General features: G+C 36.6%; 1 protein-coding gene and 1 pseudogene across 1 annotated transcript; both read right to left on the bottom strand.

Moving 5' to 3' along the window:
* Window positions 1-488: 488 nt before the first annotated feature.
* Window positions 489-10,953, bottom strand: LOC149247528 (respiratory burst oxidase homolog protein C-like). The gene is made up of 7 exons (XM_089444464.1): window positions 10,942-10,953; window positions 1,591-1,664; window positions 1,328-1,487; window positions 1,104-1,241; window positions 889-1,017; window positions 711-789; window positions 489-598 (listed from the first exon to the last, which is right to left on the bottom strand). The coding sequence occupies exons 1-7, from the start codon at window positions 10,951-10,953 to the stop codon at window positions 489-491; spliced, it is 702 nt and encodes a 233-aa protein (XP_089300590.1).
* Window positions 10,954-11,418: 465 nt separating this feature from the next.
* Window positions 11,419-11,942, bottom strand: LOC149247527 (uncharacterized; annotated as a pseudogene).
* Between the last annotated feature and the right edge of the window lie 6,689 nt (window positions 11,943-18,631).

Raw genomic sequence — 18,631 nt, 5'->3', positions numbered from 1 at the left:
CACATAGGAGAAAGTCATACTCTATTAACGTGAAACAAAATCCTAATAAACTTGCAATTAAGAAGGCATCACAAAAATAACGATCACAACACGAAGTACAAAAGGATCTCAAGAGTTTGGAAAGTTCTGAGAAACAACAAGAGAGGTCAGTAAAAGGATTTGTATCCAATCTGCAAAAATTTAGATGTACCATAGTTTAAATGCAAATCAAGGAATACTGTGAACATCAATCAAAAGGCATTTTATTGCAGATGAAGGAAGAAAAAATTGATTCATCCTCTATGTTCTTTGTTGTATGGCTCTGAAATTCATGTTCTAATATACAAAGAAAACAACTGTCAAAAGAGACCCATTTTTTCTCTTCAGACAGTGGCTATAACTTCTGGGCAAGTAAGGGATAGACTCTTTGATTCCCTGCCTCTTGGGGTGTTAATAACATGAATGCACAAATAAGTTAATAACACACAAACAATTGAACCGCTTGGGCATCAGAAGTTTTCCTTGTGAAAGTCAAATTTGGTGGAATTTTTGCGTGTGAAATCCAATGAAAGCTGCCTCAAATTCTCAATAAGAGCAGCAGGACCACAGTAGAAAACCCCTAAGTGCATATCAAGTAGAGAAAGAAGTGAGGTTTCAAAGGATTAGTTGACAATCTGTCATAGAATAGCCATCAAATCATTGACACAAGGTTAGGCTGGAGAAAATCATACCCACTCTGGAGTCTTTGTGCTTGAGAGCAATACTCTTGAAGATGTTTCTCCAATTATGCTTGACAAAGTGTGTGCAAACCTGTGTAGATTAATTGAATCAAATTCCAATAAGCATTGACAAAAATTCTTCATTCACATGAACATGTAAATCTTGAATGTTGTAATGTGATTGACTTACCCTGGTGCCCGATACAATATCTACACCATGTTTGGCATGATTTAGTGCCTGCAACATAGCGATCAATGCTGATCGAGCATCACCCTCTTCATAAATAGTTGTGCAATAGTTGTGCAACTCAATTATGCCCTGACAGTGATTCATTCCTTGCTTCAATCAACATCGTTGAATCGCAAGGGCGTGTATAACAGAAGTAAAGATTTGAAGGTGTGTACCTTTTGATCAATTGCTGCCACTTCATTCATGACTCCCTTGAATGAATCAAATGATCCTTCCTCTTTAGTAACCCAGTAGAAAAATGCACGAACTGTATTGAAAGGTTTTTTCTCACGCTTCCCTACATTTGGATTGCTCTGCAAATGATAACCATTTAGAGGAGAAAATAAAAGATTTAAGCTCGGGGATCAAAACGAAAATGAAAACATTTAAAGAAAGTTACGCCTTCTTCCTCAGATACTTTCATATGGTTGACAATGTCTTTGAGAATGCTGATAAATGGAGTGGGTCCGATTCCTAGACCAACAAGAAGCAAGACATCATACTTTTTGTAGTCTTGTGCTGGTGCTCCATAAGGCCCATCGATTAGCAACCTCGGAAATCTGTTACACAAGCAATGATATTTGTTCAACTATGAAAACCAGGTTGAATGTCTATCTGAAATATTGCTGGACAAAAATAGATAATGCTTGATGATCCATTTGCCTTGGGTTGGTTTTTCCTTGCATAGAATATTCTCTCAACAGGCCACTTTTCCCACTCATTGGAGGCTCACATACCTGTACAATGAAAATAACAACAAAAAAATGTGGGCTCTTCAAAACAGGGGGTTTATTGTCATTTAAACCATGGCGATTGTTGGAGCGTCAAGTCCACTTGTCTGCACGTCAACGCCCAAAATCTATCTGTCAATTTAATTGTTGAGGATACTCGGTGTCCTCAAGGGTTTTAAAATGAAAATAACAACAACCAACAACCAGTGACGAGCTACAGAGTTTGGCGAGCTGCGGAGTTTAGGAATTGCATAGTGGAGGAATTACAGAGCGGGAGGTGCCGAGTGGAGGAGAAAGGTGAGTGAGCAGCCCGTGCAATTCCTCATTTTGAATTTCCAATGGCAATAACTCTCCAACTTAGACCTGATCTGTCAGGGGATGTCAGGATTGCCAACCCCGATCGGCTCTTTTGTCAGGAATGTTAGGATTGCTAGGGGAGGGTGGCGAAGAAAGAGGGTGGCGGAGCTAGGGAAAGGTGGCGGAGGGCGGAGGGATTGCTGGTGGCCGGAGCCGGACGATTTTCCGGCCGGTGATGGAAAACGGGTCATTCTGCTGCCTACGTAGACTACTACGAAATATAATTTCAACTGCGACGCGCTAGGCTTATAGCACTGCCTTTCATGAGCAAGTGGTATTCTCTCAAGCTCCCCTCATACTGTACACCTTTCGACAAGTGTCCACAGTACTTTTTCCAAAACCACTTTTTATTGGGACGTAAAGTTCGTTTGATTTGACCAAGCGATATCCGTTGGATTGAGATGAAGGTTGTCCACCGTCCGATTAAGCCAAAGTTAATGTTCAGCCTTGCACATGAACATTTCATGAAGTTTTGGGTTTGACCGTCGTTTGTTGCAGTAAAATAATTAATGATATTTACTCCTGTTCGTATAATGTAGGTAGAAATTTTAAATTTTAATGTTTTTTTCTTTACGGAAGTATGGGCATAGTAAAAATGCAATTGTTATGTTTTAATTTTTTTTTCATAGTTCATTCGTGCATGTAAAGAGGAGAAGGGAAGCATGCATTAGTGTGAATGATGAAATCTTTCACACAGCAATGAAAAGGGTAATGTAAGTTTTTTTTTTGTTGGTGAATATGTAATGAAAATTACACAGCAGTGTAAAGAAAAGATGTATGGAGAGAGTTTGTAACGCAGCAGCGTGAAGTTTTTTTATTTAGTGGCTGTTCTTTGAAAGAACAAAATGAAACTCGCAACAGAGCATATGTAAGGTATTTCTTTTACAACAGTAAATTCATGTAATTTTTTATTTATTTACAACAGTAAATGTAAAAGAAATTTTTACAGATAGTAGTGTAAAATTTCTAGAAGAGACAGAGTAATTTTTTTAAGTTCTTGGTGAATCCCTCTGTTAAGAGGATGAAGTTTGTATCAGGCAGTTTATTAATGAATATAAAGTTTTTATGTGTGTAAAAACTCTGAGCTTCTCCAGCAATCTATTTTAAGCTTCCCTATGTTAAAGATCGTGTGGCAAAAACATAGTATTACTCTCTGTTCAGTAATTTTGTTTTGGAATTTACCAAAAAATTCCCAACAGTGGTATGAGAGCTTGTCAAGGCTCTTTGAAGGTGTCAAAGAAGCTGAAGGAAGGTTCTTTTGCTGCAGAAGCTTCTCCAGCAGAGTGAAGACTCAGTAAAAAATCCAAGGTATTTCTCAAGATTAGTTTTTTTTGAAGACAATGAGTGTTTTTAAATACACAGTCAAGTATTTTGAAGAGTGCAAGAATGGCTCGCTCTAGCACCAACACTAGCATGAGTATTTTTAATACTAAGCTCCCACAATTTAATGGGAAAAATTATGACTATTGGGCAATAACCATGAGAGCCCTGTTTGCTTCTCAAGATTTATGGGAACTTGTTGAATATGGGTTTGAAGAATGAGGAGATGAATATGAGTTTAATAGATTAACTTAGGCAGAGAAAGATCTGTTGAAGAGCAATAAGAAGAAGGACTCGAAAGCCCTTGTATTTTTGTATCAAGCAGTGCATGAGAGTGTGTTTCCAAGGATAACAACAGCCAAGACATGCAAAGAAGCATGGAAAACTCTCAAGACAGCCTATCAAGGGATGGAGAAAGTGAAGGTAGCAAAACTATAGTTGCTGAGAAGAGATTTTGAGAATCTATGCATGAAGGAGTCAGACAATATCGACTCATTCTTCACACATGTGATTGGTCTGGTCACACAGATAAGGACTCATAGAGAAGTTCTTGAAGAAAGGAGGATTGTGGAGAAACTATTGAGGGTCCTACCCTCAAAGTTCGATGTGATTGTGACCACCATAGAGGAGACAAAGGATCTCTCAAATTTCTCAGTTGATGAGCTACATGCATCACTCATAACACATGAGCAGAGGTAGAGTAAAAATGAAAACCCATCTCTAGAGCATGCCTTCAAGATCCAGATGTCCTTTGGAAGAGGAAGAGGTCAAGGCAGAGGAAACAAGGGAGGAAAAGGCAAAAGCCAAAACATAGGTGGAAGAAACAGCCCAGCAAATGCTCAAGGAAGAGGCAGCAATCCACATCAGAACCAAGGCCAAGGCAGCAACCAACAAAGTGGACAACATCATACTCAAGGACAAAGATATTAAAAATCAAATGTTCAATGTTATTACTGTAAAAAATATGGGCATTATGCAAATGGAGGTAGGAAGAAGCAGCATGATATGAGTAATAGATATAGTGCAAATATCACTAGAGAAAATATCAGCCAAGATAATGTGTTGTTAGCTTGTAATATGGCTGAAACAAAGAGTGATTATATATGGTTTCTAGACTCCGGTTGCAGTAACCATATGACAGGAAACATAGCATTGTTTTCCAATTTAGATCAGAGTGTGAAGTCACAAGCCATGCTTGGGACTGATAGTAAAGTTTATGTTATGGGAAAAGGAGAAGTAAAAATATTTACAAAGAAAGGTGAAAAGAAAACCATAGCAGATGTCTATTATGTTCCCGGAATGAAGTGTAACCTCTTAAGTATTGGACAGCTTTTTCAAAAGGGGTACAATGTTTTCTTTGTGAACGACGTATGCACCATCATGGATAGAGCACCCAGCAAACGATGTATTGCTGAAGTGAAGATGACGAGGAACTTGATGTTCCCTCTAAGAATAAAGGCAGATTTGAAAAATAAAGAAGTAACTGCAGCAGTGACACAAGAGGCTTTCTAAAGCGTACCAAAGAATGAAAATTGGTTGTGGCACTTGAGATTTGGACATCTCAACTTTGGAGGTCTTAACTTGTTGAATAGAAAAGGAATGGTAAGAGGATTACCATTGATAGAGAAACCGGACAGCCTTTGTGAAGGTTGTATCTTAGGGAAACGACATAGAGAAAGTTTTCCATCAGGGAAAAGCATAAGGGCAAAGGCACCCTTAGAGATTGTCCACTCAGAATTATGCGGACCAATGCAAACTCCATCACTAGCAGGTAGCCAATATTTTCTAAAATTCATTGATGATTTCACGAGAAAGACTTGAGTTTATTTCCTAAAGAACAAAAGTGAAGTGTTTAAAAATTTCGAAATTTCAAAGAACTTGTAGAAAACCAAAGCGGGCTGCATATCAAAGTTTTGAGAACTGACAGAGGAGGTGAATATATCTCCAAAGAATTTCTACGTTTTTGTAGAGAAAATGGAATTCATAAGCAATTTACAGCTAGGTACACCCCGCAGCAAAATGGAGTTGCTGAAAGGAAGAACAAGACAATCATGGACATGGCGAGGAGTATGTTAATGGCAAATAATTTGCCAAATGATTATTGGGTTGAAGCTGTGCACTGTGCAGTATATATTTTGAATATATGCCCAACAAAAGTAGTCATAAATAGAGTGTTGGAAGAAGCATGGAGTTGGAGAAAGCAAGGAGTCACCCACATGAAAGTTTTTGGATGTGTGGCTTATGCACACATTCTAGATCAGCTAAGGAGGAAGTTGGATAGCAAAGGGGAGAAATGTATTTTCATTGGTTACAGTGAGGAATCCAAAGCTTACAAGTTGTATATCGCATCTACCAATAAGTTTTTTGTGAGCAAAGATGTTCAATTCATTGAGGAGGAAGCTTGGGATTGCAGCATAGAGAAAAAAATGAATGTTAAAAACTGTTTGTATCATGATGAAGATGATGAGGAGATGGCAGAAATACATCCCCAAACAGCAGCGCCAACATAAGGACAGCAAGAGACACCCTTGAGGAGAAATGAAAGTGCTTCTCCAAGCACACCACAAGGAGGAAATTCAAGTGCTTCTTCAAGCACTTGTACAAAAAATGAAAGAGGTAAGAAATTCAGAAATTTAAGTGACATTTATGATGAAGGTATGAATTCTTTGTTTGCTTTATATTGTCAAGTTGATGACCCTATTCATTTCGAGGAGGCAATTAAGGATAAGAAATGGATAGAAGCTACGGATGAGGAGATCAAATCCATAGAGAGAAACAAGACATGGGATTTGGTTGAACTACCAAAAGGAAAAGAAGTCATTAGAGTTAAATGGGTTTGCAAGACCAAGAGTAATGCTGAAGGAAAAATAGAAAGACACAAAGCAAGGCTGGTTGTCAAAGGATACAAGTAGCAGTATGGGAGAGACTATGAGGAAACTTTTGCACCAGTTGCAAGAGTGAAAACAGTGAGAGCAGTGCTTTTCATAGCAGCACAAAACAAGTGGAAAGTTTACCAAATGGACATGAAGTCAACATTTCTAAATGGAGTGTTAATAGAAGAGGTTTACATTGAACAACCTCTAGGCTATGAGAAGAAAGGCCAAAAGCGCAAAGTATGCAGATTGAAGAAAGCTCTTTATGGGCTGAAGAAAGCACCAAGAGCATGGTACAATAGGATAGGTTCCTATCTATTAGAAAATGGATTTGACAAATGTGAGGGAGAACCCACTATCTACATCAAAGAAAAGGATGGTAAAATACTAATTGTTGTGTTATATGTTGATGATGTTATTTTCACAGGTAATGATGATTGCCTTATTGAAAATTTCAAAACACTCATGAAAGAAGAATTTGAGATGACTAACATGGGTTTGCTGATACTTCTTAGGAATAGAAGTAGATCAAAATGAAAATGGGATTTTTATCTCACAAGCAAAATATGTTAATGAAGTGTTGGAGAGATTCAATATGCAGGACAGCAAGGCAGCAATCACTCCCACAGTGATGGGATTAAAACTCAGCAAAGAAGACAGTAGCAAGGATTTTTATCCTAGTTTGTACAAGAGCATAGTTGACAGCCTCATGTATTTGACTGCAACTGGGCCAGATATAATGTTTTCTGTTAGTTTGATTTCCAGATTCATGGAGAGGCTGATAGAAGCACATTGGCAGGCAGCAAAAAGGATTTTGAGGTATGTAAAAGGTACTAAAAGGTTTGGAATTTTATATACTGTCTCAGAATGTTCAGATTTAAATGAATACACTGATAGTGATTGGGTTGTAAGTGTAGATGATCGGAAAAGCACATCCGGTTATGTTTTTCACATGGGTTCAGTAGCCATTTCATGGGCTTCTAAGAAACAACCTATTGTAGCATTGTCTACAACAGAGGTAGAATATGTGGCAGCTACGGCAGCAGCATGTCAAGAAATTTGGATGAGAAGGATGTTAAGGGGATTAGGTTAAGAGCAGGCAAAAGAAATTGTGATTTTTTGTGACAATAGCTTAGCTATTGCATTATCTAAGAATTCTTTGTTTCATAAGAGAACGAAACACATTGACACAAGGTTTCATTACATCAGGGAACTGGTAAGCAATGGAGAAATTGTTTTAAAACATTGTAGGACTCAGGAACAGGTTGCAGACATTCTTACCAAGCCATTGGAACATAAAAGTTTTGAATTTTTGAGGAAATGTTTGGGTATGACTGATAACCCAGCAGTTGAAATTAAAGGGGAGTGTTGAAATATAATTTCAAGTGCAGCTCCATTAAACGGCAACCGTAAAACCATTTCAGGAAAACTGCCAGGCTTATCGCACCGCTTTTCATGAGCAAGTGGTATTCTCTCAAATGCCCCTGATACTGTACACCTTTCGACATGTCTCCACGGTACTTTTTCCAAAACCACTTTTTATCGGGACGTAACATTCGTTTGATTTGACCAAGCGATATCTGTTGGATTGAGATGAAGGTTGTCCACCATCCGATTAAGCCAAAGTTGATGTTCAACCCTGCATATGAACATTGCATGAAGTTTTGGGTTTGACCGCCGTTTGCTGCAGTAAAATAATCAATGATATTTACTCCTGTTCGTATAATGTAGGTAGAAATTTTAAATTTTAATGTTTTTCTTCTTTACGGAAGTATGGGCATAGTAAAAATGCAATTGTTATGTTTTAGTTTTTTTTCATAGTTCATTCGTGCATGTAATGAGGAGAAGGGAAGCATGCATTAGTGCGAATGATGAAATCTTTCACACAGCAGTGAAAAGGGTAATGTAATTTTTTTTTTTATTGGTGAATATGTAATGAAAATTACACAGCAGTGTAAAGAAAAGATGTATGGAGAGAGTTTGTAATGCAGCATCGTGAAGTTTTTTTGTTTAGTGGTTGTTCTTTGAAAGAACAAAATGAAACTCGCAGCAGAGCATATGTAATGGATTCTTTTACAGCAGTAAATTCATGTAACTTTTTTTTTATTTACAACAGTAAATGTAAAAGAAATTTTTGCACACAGTAGTGTAAAATTTATAAAAGAGACAAAGTAATTTTTTTAAGTTCTTGGTGAATCCCTCTGTTAAGAGGATGAAGTTTGTATTAGGCAGTTTATTAACGAATATAAAGTTTTTATGTGTGTAAAAACTCTGAGCTTCTCTAGCAATCTATTTTAAGCTTCCCTGTGTTAAAGATCTTGTGGAAAGAACAGAGTATTACTCTCTTTTCAATGATTTTGTTTTGGAATTTACCAGAAAATTCCCAACATTTATCACAAATAAGCTTTTTGTTGATGATATTATAATATTCTGCAATGGCTCGAGACAAGACTTGGGATCTAACAAGGACACCCTAGCTCTCTTTCAGAAAGAAACGGGAATGAATATCAATGTTCAGAAGTCCACTCTTTCATACGTTTGTTTATCCGGGGCAGAGGCGACAAGAGGACATATTTTCCTTCCTTTTTCTGTAAAACTAATTTGAGATAGCCTGAAATACTTGGAATTCCATTTGAAAGACAATTCATATAAAAAAATAGACTGGAGGTGGTTATTCGAAAAAGTTGAGAAGAGGCTTAAACATTGGTGCTTCAAATGGCTCTCGAGAGCTGGAAGGTTGGTCCTTATCAAATTAGTCCTTAAGGCCATTCTTGTTTATTGGATGGCTCTCACATGGGTTCCCAAAGGCATATTATAATATTATAATATGCCATAAGAAAGCTATGCAGTCGGATTTTGTGGGCTAGGTCAAAGATGAAGTTTTTTGTGGGCTGGGTCAAAGATGAAGTTGTTTTCCCATAGGTGGCATGGGATAAGATTTCTTTGCCCAAATCATGGGGGTGTATGCGGCGTTAAAGAAATTTTTATCTTTTCAAAAAACCTTTCGTCAAAATTTAGTTGGATTAAAAGTTAGTTGGATTATTCTCTCCAGATAGAGCCTGTGGACATCAGTAGTTTTCAGGAAATACATTCCCCCTCTCGCTTGATGAATGGATTAGAAAACTAAATAAAATAGTGCCAAACTCTTCAATTATCTCGAAAGTTGTTATACCTTCATTTAATATTATTGGAGGTGGAATCACTTGGAAGGTGGGAAATGGGAAGAATGTTGGAATTGGTTTGGAACCATGGTTTGTCTACCAAGATAATTTTAGATTTCATTCGGATCTTGTGGCTTTCTTGAACGAGCACGATAAATTTTTCCTCAATCAGGTTGTAGATGAGGATTGGACTACTTTCTAGTCGAAAGGTTGGGAGAATGTGGCCCATTTAGGCCTTTAAGGAGAGCATGTTGATATGTGGCAGGATTATATTATCTCTCTCAAAAGGTTGAATGTCAGAAAAAAGAGATAGCCTGGATTCTTTGTGTTGGGTTCACTCTCCTTATAGGGTATATACCGTAAAATTAGGATACAGTCACCAGATAGTAGAAGTCAAGATTTTCCTATGGTGTTTATTAAAAAACAAATTGACAACTTGGGACAACTTACAAAAAATATATAAAGAAGGTCCCAACTGGTGTATTTTATGTAAAAATGGTGAAGAGTCTATGTCACACTTGTTTCTTTTTTTCCCTTTCTCACTACATATTTCAGTTAAATCTAGGCATATATTGAATTACAACTTGTAGTGGAAAGGAAACAATAGCTTGATTAGGGCTTGGAAGTCGCAGTGGGATTCATCAAACAGTGAGACCTTCATAAAAATCCCTCCCCTCATTTGTTAGGGGGTCTAGCTTTCCAGGAACAAAGCCACTTTTAGGGACTTTGCATGTGCACCCAACCTTATTGAGCTGAAGTGGGGGCAATTTATGCTCTCCTTCCATCAAAAGACTTTATTCATGTGCCTTGCAATATCATTGAAGAAGAGATCAATCGACACATTCCTTAGTATTATGTTGAGGGTGCTTCAAAGTGAGGAAAATAGTTGTGGCGGTGGACTCATTATTTCCATAAATTAACAAAATTTCATGAAGTCAAAATTTGGTCTAGGTAGAGGACCTAACAATTTTTCTGAACTTCTATCTTTAAATATTCTATTGTGCTAGGCTCTAGAATATGATTGTTGCTCTCTTCTAGTCTTAGGGGATTCTTTAAATGTTATTAATTGGTTTAATGAAGTTCAAAGATGTCACAACCACAGACCTTCCAATTCTAGATGAAATTATTCAGATAAAACAAGATTTTAATAATGTATGATATTGTCATATCTACAGGGAAAGGAACCATGAAAATAATTCTCTTTTCAAGGAGGGTGCTAGAAAAGCTATGAGCCATTGGTAGGTCACAGAATGTATGAATGCGACAGTCCAAATTTTAGAGCACCACCCTTTTATAGATATTTTATGCTCTTTGTTTCTCCTTTATATCAAACTACATATTATATTTCTATACCCTTTATTTAATAGTTTGTAATATATTTGATTTTTTGATGTAAATATTTAGGTTACAAAGGTCACCTATTGATTTTTATTTACTATTAGATAGGACTTATTAGGAACAGATCAATATATATCAGTTTTGCTCCCACGTTGTGTGGAGAGAACAATTTTGATATTTGATCTCAAGGTGGTTTTTATCACAGACAAATTATTTGGAGGTTGTACTACTCACGACTTTGGCCATGGACAGATGGGTTTTTTGCTGAATGCACATAGTGCATGTATGGTAACTTTTTTTTGCCATTTTTTCTTCAGAGAAAAAAAAAATATATTGTTTTTCTTAATCTGAAATTCAAGCACCATAAATCTTAATACAACTATTCTAATAAATTGAACTATACAACCCTAGCGTCCACATAAAGGAGGGTAACAACTCTTTTATTAAGTCAATCCTGACCTTTAATGAATTTTAAACCATATTTTTATTAAGTCAATCCCGGCCTTTAATGAATTTTAAACCATATCATTAATGAATTTCAAACCCTAGCAATAACAAATTTAAAGACTTCAAAGCCTTTCCATTACGCCAGCTAATTACTCATAAAGGCCAAAACTGTTACACTAAACATAAAATCAAAAAAATAGTACTGATGTTCTACTAAACTAGAAATGGACCTAGAACATCTAGATTCGCTATTCATAACCCCAATTAACATAGATAAGATTGAATTTTGATGCAAACAAATAAATTACCCATGATATAAGTGATCGCCAAAGAAGAAACCCTGGTCACCATAAAAGAGACCTTGACGCTCCTCGCTTGGTGTTTGTCGAGGGCCAAGTCCAACAAAGTTATGCCCACCCCACCAAGCAAGAACATAAACCTTGAAGAGAGCCCTTCGCTAATATATTTCCCTTTCACTCTTCCAGATAGGAAGACAACCGGTTTTATGTTCATGTGACAAGACCCTGCATGCTCCCAATGCCCGGTGGCTCGACGAGGACATCGTAGATGAAGCTCAAGACCACCAAGAAATAGGTGGCGAAGACGAGGGAGAAGACAATGATCGTTAACGGAAGCGAAAAGGGGGCATCTTTGCACATGAGGGGTACTCTAAGAGCACTATAAGGAAGCTTCAGCATGAGAAGCAAGGGATCCATTGAAGATGGCGATGAGAAGTCTTTGCTTGATGATGCCAAGCTCTAGTGATGAACAGGAACCTCTGTCGACATTTTTCCAGTGACGACATTTTTCTCAGAAATGAAATTAATGACCGAATTGAGGATCAAGATTTCAGCTTTTGTCTGCAAAAGTGCCTTTTCCCTCTGTCACTTGGGTGTTTGGTGTGACCCTAAGGTATTAGTTACCTAGCCTTTAGTTTGCCCGAAACGATGCTGCAGGAATAATGAATCCGCTACTATAACACAAACAAAATTCATCACTCCAATAATGTAAAACTAAATTAAATTTTGATTAAAATTTATCGAGAAAGATGCATTTCAATAGCTTTTTATCCTACTTATATAAATGGGTTAAAATAATAGTCTGAAATAAATATTATCCCATAAAAATTGAAAAAGTGCATCCTGGTCGAAGTATGAGATACTTTCGATTTACTTCAAAATTTTATTGGAACTTTGATCATACTATGATTTCTATTATAATTTTGGAGAAATCAATTGTTACTATGACTTTAACTTAATTTAAATCAATATCATTTTATTTCTACTAAAATTTTCTAGAAACCAATTATTGACCATTGTTCATTTCAAATAAATGTTATTATGTACCTAAACTAGCATCTAAGGGTTTAGTTTCCATAGTGGTGGTTCAATCTTACATACATGTTAGCTAACCCTAGTAATATTATTTTGGAACAAGTTTATAAATTGATTTAATTGGTCTAATTTTTATGTTAATAATTCAATCACCTAGATATTGGCAGTCAGATTGAAAATGCGGTTGTTCTTTAATGTTAATGAAACATGAGACTAATATGTATTTCATGCGGCTTTATTTTAACCTTATTCTTGATCATTATTTGAACAAACTATTTTGTCAAAAGAAAAACCTAGGTCTCCTTGTGGTAAACCCTATGAAGATCAATGGTAAGGCCATAGAGAGTATTTTTTCTATAATCACTAATTATGGAGGGCATGGTTCTAAATATAATATTAATATACTTGAGATTTTATAACTCACAATGCTCCCATTGTAGATGAATTAAAACCCTAAAACATGTGTTCTAGTTTTGTCCCTTGGCCAAATCTACATGGGCCTTGGCAAAGTCTTTGGGTTGCTAGTGACCCTTGCTAATATTAGATGGAATGCAATCTTGTTAGGAAAACATCTTCCTAAGGCCACAGAGTTTCATTCTTCTTGGATTGTTGTTCATGTTGAAGTGTTTTTCTTTTTGTGAAATAAATGAAATGAAATCTTATTTTATGATAAATAGCCATCATAAAATTTCTCGTGGTATGATATCACACTAATTTGTGTGAAACTAGGCTTGCAGATTATAATGCAAGTACAAATAAAAGGGGTGTCTTTTTAGAAACAACTAGAATTATAGGGTGTCACCCCTTGCAAGATTAATAAGGATCCCCTTGGCCCTTTCGCCACCTAGTCAAACAATTCTTAATGTGGTGATAATAGGTCGTGTCACATGGTTAGTGGACATATTTGTTAAAGGAAGAGACACAAACACAACTAGCCTCCTTCTTTAGTGAATAACAACAAATTCTTGAGTATTGTGTCGAGAATTTTTTTAGGTATTGAAGACTCCTAAGACATGATCATTTGGTTACTATTTGAGTCTAATTGAAGGGGTAAGGCAAAAAATTGAGTTTCCATGTTAGTGGAAGACATACATCAATTAGTTAGATGCCAGGGTGTGCCAACTCATGCTAGGAAGTGTTAGGGAGTGTCACAGAAACATAAGGGAGAACTAGGTCAAATTAATGCATGGAAATGAATGAATAATAGTTTGTGACAAGAAGTGTCACTGAGTTCCATGTGTGCTAAGGAGGGAGTGACAAGGTATGCTAAGTGGTGCTAAGGCTTGCTAGAGGTTAGGGCCAAAATATGCCAAGATGTGCCCAGTGCCAAATGCGTGTCAAAGCTTGCTAGGGAGTGTTTGGGAGTGCCATGGAAACACAAGGGAGAATTAGTTTTAAATCCATAGAAATGAATGAATAAGAGTGTGTAACATGGAGTGATAAGGAATGCCAGAGTCCCAGGGTGGCATGACAAGATGTAGGAAGTTCTAGGGTGTGTCAGTGTGTGCCAAGGATTGTTAGGGAGTGTCATGAAAACACAAGGGAGAACTAGTTCAAAATGCATGGAATTGAATGAAAAGGATTGTGTGATAGGGAGTGTTAGTGAGTTTTAGGTGTGCTAAGGAGGGAGTGAGAAGGTTATATGCTAGGCAGTGCTAAGGCATGCTAGAGTGTCGGGGCATGTCAAGGAGTGGTAGTATGTGATAGGGAGTTCCAAATCATGCCAAGGAATGTAGGGGATTTTGACACATGCCACATAGTTCCAAGATATTTTAAGACGTGTCCGGTGATATGGCATATCAATATGTAAATTGTGGTGCTTAGTTGTTTTACTACCACAGTTAGATGTGAGCCTTGTCTTGGCCACTTGTTAAGTGGGATGAGTTGATATTGGACATGACTGGCCTAAGATGAGTTACATCTAGCTCTTCGGTGAACAAGCATGTGTTGAATTTCCATGCAAGAACACTCAAGTGTCACAACACATTCACTTTAATGCACGATGAAATATACACACATCAGGGAATCAACTAATGCACATGAAAATTTTTAACTTTTTCAAACCCATCTTCATTATATTACAAACTATAATACAATAGGCTAGAACTCCCACATGAGGGATCATAACTCTTTACAATCACATTGAGACAAGGAATACAACTAAGGCTTGGTGTTAGTCCTTTGACAACCAATCTATCCCGAACAAGACAACAATTGACCTACTTGCTTATGGTGGCCTAATCGAGGTGGATATTGGTGGTCACCCGCCTATTCCACCTAGACCTCGAGTCAGTGTCCCCAATTTCATTTTTTCTAGCAACATTTACTATTTTTCGGAGGTTTTTGGGTCCTGAACTTCCTGAGCATTTTGACCCCCTAAACCGAGTTTTTTTGAGGTCTACAACAAGATCATCATCATAGGCCATAAATAATTTAGTACTTGGAGAGATATTTCTAACAAGTTATCATACACACTAAATGGCGATAATATGACCAAGTTATCACGCTTGGAAGTTGGCTGCCCAACTAACCCCAATGGGGCCCACAAACTCCTAGTGTTCCATCTCCTCGGGTTATGGTTTTGGTTGCTTGGGTCTTTCTCTTAATGTTCAATAATAAAAAGGCCCTTGAGCCTCATTGTAACATAGTTTAGAGGCATCTATCCACCACGTCTCTTCTCATATATAAGATATCATCACCCGAGCTATTTTATTTCTATTCTACGTGTAAGAATATTTCAATTCTTTGATATCAATGAACTGAATCTTTATTCCTTCTACATATTTTAGTTTATTTTTTTATGTGTATTTTGTTGCATTCCTACATAAGTCTGGATTAGTGGTATCCCAACAATTTTCTCTTTCTCTATTTTTTCTCTTTGCATGTCTCGAACGAGGTCAAGGTATAAGGAGTTAGGGCTTGAACTAGTTGAACCTTTGCAAGACCAACCTCACAAACCTCGACAAGCTCCCATGGTAAAAGAAAAGAAAGATGATGGAGCAAGATATCATTTCAAAATATTGTTGGAGGAAGCCCTTGAGTGACATAGGAATGCAATGATATATGAACAATGAACAATTCTCGAGGTCAAACTACTATTTGGCTATTGTTTCTATGTTAGCTATTCTTTTACGTTGGATATACAAACAATAGCTAAACAGTAGCTTGACCTCCAGAATTGTTCATTATACCTTGTACCTTTTACATGAAAAATGAAATAAATATTATTTATGCCAATACAAGATGTAGGAAGAAAATATCTTAATGAAGCTAGTAAACAAACCTTCTTATAGAATTATCTAAAATAGGCATGTTTCACATTTTGGCTAGTCTCTCAATAACTATTATCTTGTATTCTCTTATAGCTAATTATAGATTAGTACAATGGCTTAAATTTATGTATTCTAAGGCAACGAGTGTTGCATGTTTATCAGAATTTAAATCATGGGATTCATCCTACAACTAAATTAACATAAATTATATCCAAAACTGAAATCAAGAAAATTGTTTATAGAAGCAGTAGCTATATTGTAGGTTTATTTTGCAACCCACACTAAGGTAAATAAAAGGAAATTAATTGTGGATGCATAAGTAGCTAATATGGTGTTTAAAATAATTAATTGAAGTTTTGATAATGGAAAGGAGACCATATTAGTCTTAGAAGGCACCCCACATATGGATCATTGACCTCCAAGTCATTCCAATGCGATTCAAGGTTGTTAGTATTATGACAAGAAAAAATGCAAGGAATCGTTCCATTGCTTTTGAGTAAAGGATTTTCCAAAATATTAATAAAATTACAGATTTGGAAAAAGGCTTTTTAGCTGCTTTAACAACCTCTATTTTAGCCCAAAGGCCTGCTCCAAATTAATTCATACATGGGTTGTGGCTTGTCTGGAAGATACTGCAAACCTATTCACTGAAGACATGTTGGTATGGTGCTGCCATGCTACTACCTTTTCCACCAAGAACTAGAAAAGATATATGCGCAAAACATGTGATGAATAGTCAGCATTCTGATGTCCTGACTCCTAAGTCCTGACCAGGCATGTTTCTTCTTTTGGAAGCTTAAGGAGCGAGGAGTAAATAGTCCAATTGATGCAAAGTTATAAAGAAATGATCCAAGTTCTTTGACAAGCAAATTTGTGCATATCCATGGGATATGGTAACAACCGCCATTTTTCCCTTTTAAAGGATCCATATTTGTGTTCCATATCATTGTAGCAGTGATGAGGACATTGCCTTGTTTGCAACAAGCTGAATTGATCACTGATGATACATTGACAAAGATTTTCTACCTCAAAGATGTCATCTTGTAGGCATGGCATGTTATAGAAATAGCCTTCTAGCAGGAAAGGATCACAAGGATCGTTGATGAGAAGGTTCTTCAATATATGGAATAATATTGGAAAGAGTATATTCCACTAGAAGTTTGTGGATGCGGTCTGGCATATTATGGAAGCAATCATCAAAGAAGTTTACTAGTTTAGTTGCAGCATGAAGGCGTAATTGAAGTATTTTATCATCTTGGGAAAGGAGCCTCATCATAGACATTTTCTTCAAAGAAAGAGGAACTTCGTAAAAGAAGTTGACAAGATGACAAAATGAAGGAAAGAGGTATGCACATATCTAGATAAGAGCTCTTCTTTAGAAAGTAGAATTCATGTATTCAGAGATATCGTAGGAGGAGTTAGATGCACAAATATATTAGAAATCATGGGCATGGTATGTCTTCATTAAATACTAGATGAAATAAGGACTCTTCCATATGGGTACTTGATGTATATAAGCATCACAGTTGTGCATAAAACGTGGTGATATTGATCAACATCCGATATGGGCTCTATTAGGGTCTTATGGTCCAAAGTAATCATGATTTGTTAACCTTTCAAGTCAATCAAGGTCAAAAGCCAAATTTTGGTCTATACTAGTAAAATTTGCCAAGTTATAAGGAAAAGAGTATAAGTCACTGTATACGTTTCATTTCTACTCCCACTCCAACAATGAGGATATCATTTCATCATTGTAGGTCATCTTCATATTTGATGAGTCTTTTGATTAATCATAGTCAATCGAACCCTATCAATCGTACTTGCACCTTCTTTCCTCAAATATTGAGTCAAAATTCTGCTACTATGGTTTTTGTTGCCTTTCCCATTTCCATGGTTCATAGCTTCATTGAGGAGTCAAAGTCCTTCATTTTAAGCTTATATCTCCTTCACCATCTTTCACTGTACATTATCCATCATTCCCCTCATCAAAATCCTTTAATTTCCTTATTTTACCAAAAACCCTAGATATTTGCTGTGCTTTTTCCCTAGGTCTATGTTTTGACCATTTCCCCCCCTTTTTTCTCACTATTTTTGAGAAATTCCACTTCTAGTATTTTCCTAACACCCATACCTATCCCCCATACTTTTCCCATAATTTTTCGTACCTCCCTTCCCTCTCATTCCATTCCCCTAAGTTTCTTCTCTTGCTCTACACTTTTACCTAGTCACCATGTTCTCGTCATATCTCTACACTTCACAGCCGTTTTCCATTAAATGGTTACAAGAAATGAACGGAGATGAAATAAAAACACCTGCTCAATTCTAGCTCAAAATGATGCACGATTTTCGCAAAATCACCCATCATCATCTACAACCATTTTGGGATTTTCTCAAGATTTGTGACTCTAATTGGGCTGAAATATTTTGTGGAGGTGAATTATGATGATATTAACTTTCTATAAACATTTCAGCCCACTTTTATTTATCGTTTGGGATATATTCCCAAAATACAATTTCTACAGGAGAGTTGTTGCGCTTTTGACTCTGTTTTTATCATCATTTCCAAAATATATTTACAACCAAATGGAGATTAATTTTGGAAACAAAAAGGAAGTTTTTGTTAAACATGGAACCAATCACAATAACCTCTTTATTTGTTTCACAGGTGTTGTGGTTAAAGAAATATGAGTTTGTCTTCCTTGCTACTCTTTTCATTGTACTTCTAGACAATGATTTTTGGAATCAAGTTTGAAGATGCTAAAATGATGTTTCTGAATGGTTTAAAGGCTCTAGGGTGTAGTGAACATCTCCAAGTTTCTTCACAGATCTTCAGGAACACTCAGAACCTCATTCAAGTCATCAAAATTTCAA

This window comes from Pinus tabuliformis, chromosome 7 (assembly GCF_031772625.1).
Source record: "Pinus tabuliformis cultivar Carrire ecotype Pingquan chromosome 7, CPIR1, whole genome shotgun sequence".
NCBI classification, from domain to species: domain Eukaryota; kingdom Viridiplantae; phylum Streptophyta; class Pinopsida; order Pinales; family Pinaceae; genus Pinus; species Pinus tabuliformis.
The sequence above is the reverse complement of the archived record's forward strand: the minus strand, read 5'-3'. Positions and strand labels throughout refer to the sequence as shown.

Coding starts and splice junctions, on each gene's coding strand:
- LOC149247528 (XM_089444464.1), bottom strand. Junction 1,018..1,103: donor TGGCAGCAATTGATCAAAAG/GTACACACCTTC, acceptor AATCACTGTCAG/GGCATAATTGAGTTGCACAA. Junction 790..888: donor ATATTGTATCGGGCACCAGG/GTAAGTCAATCA, acceptor TAATCTACACAG/GTTTGCACACACTTTGTCAA.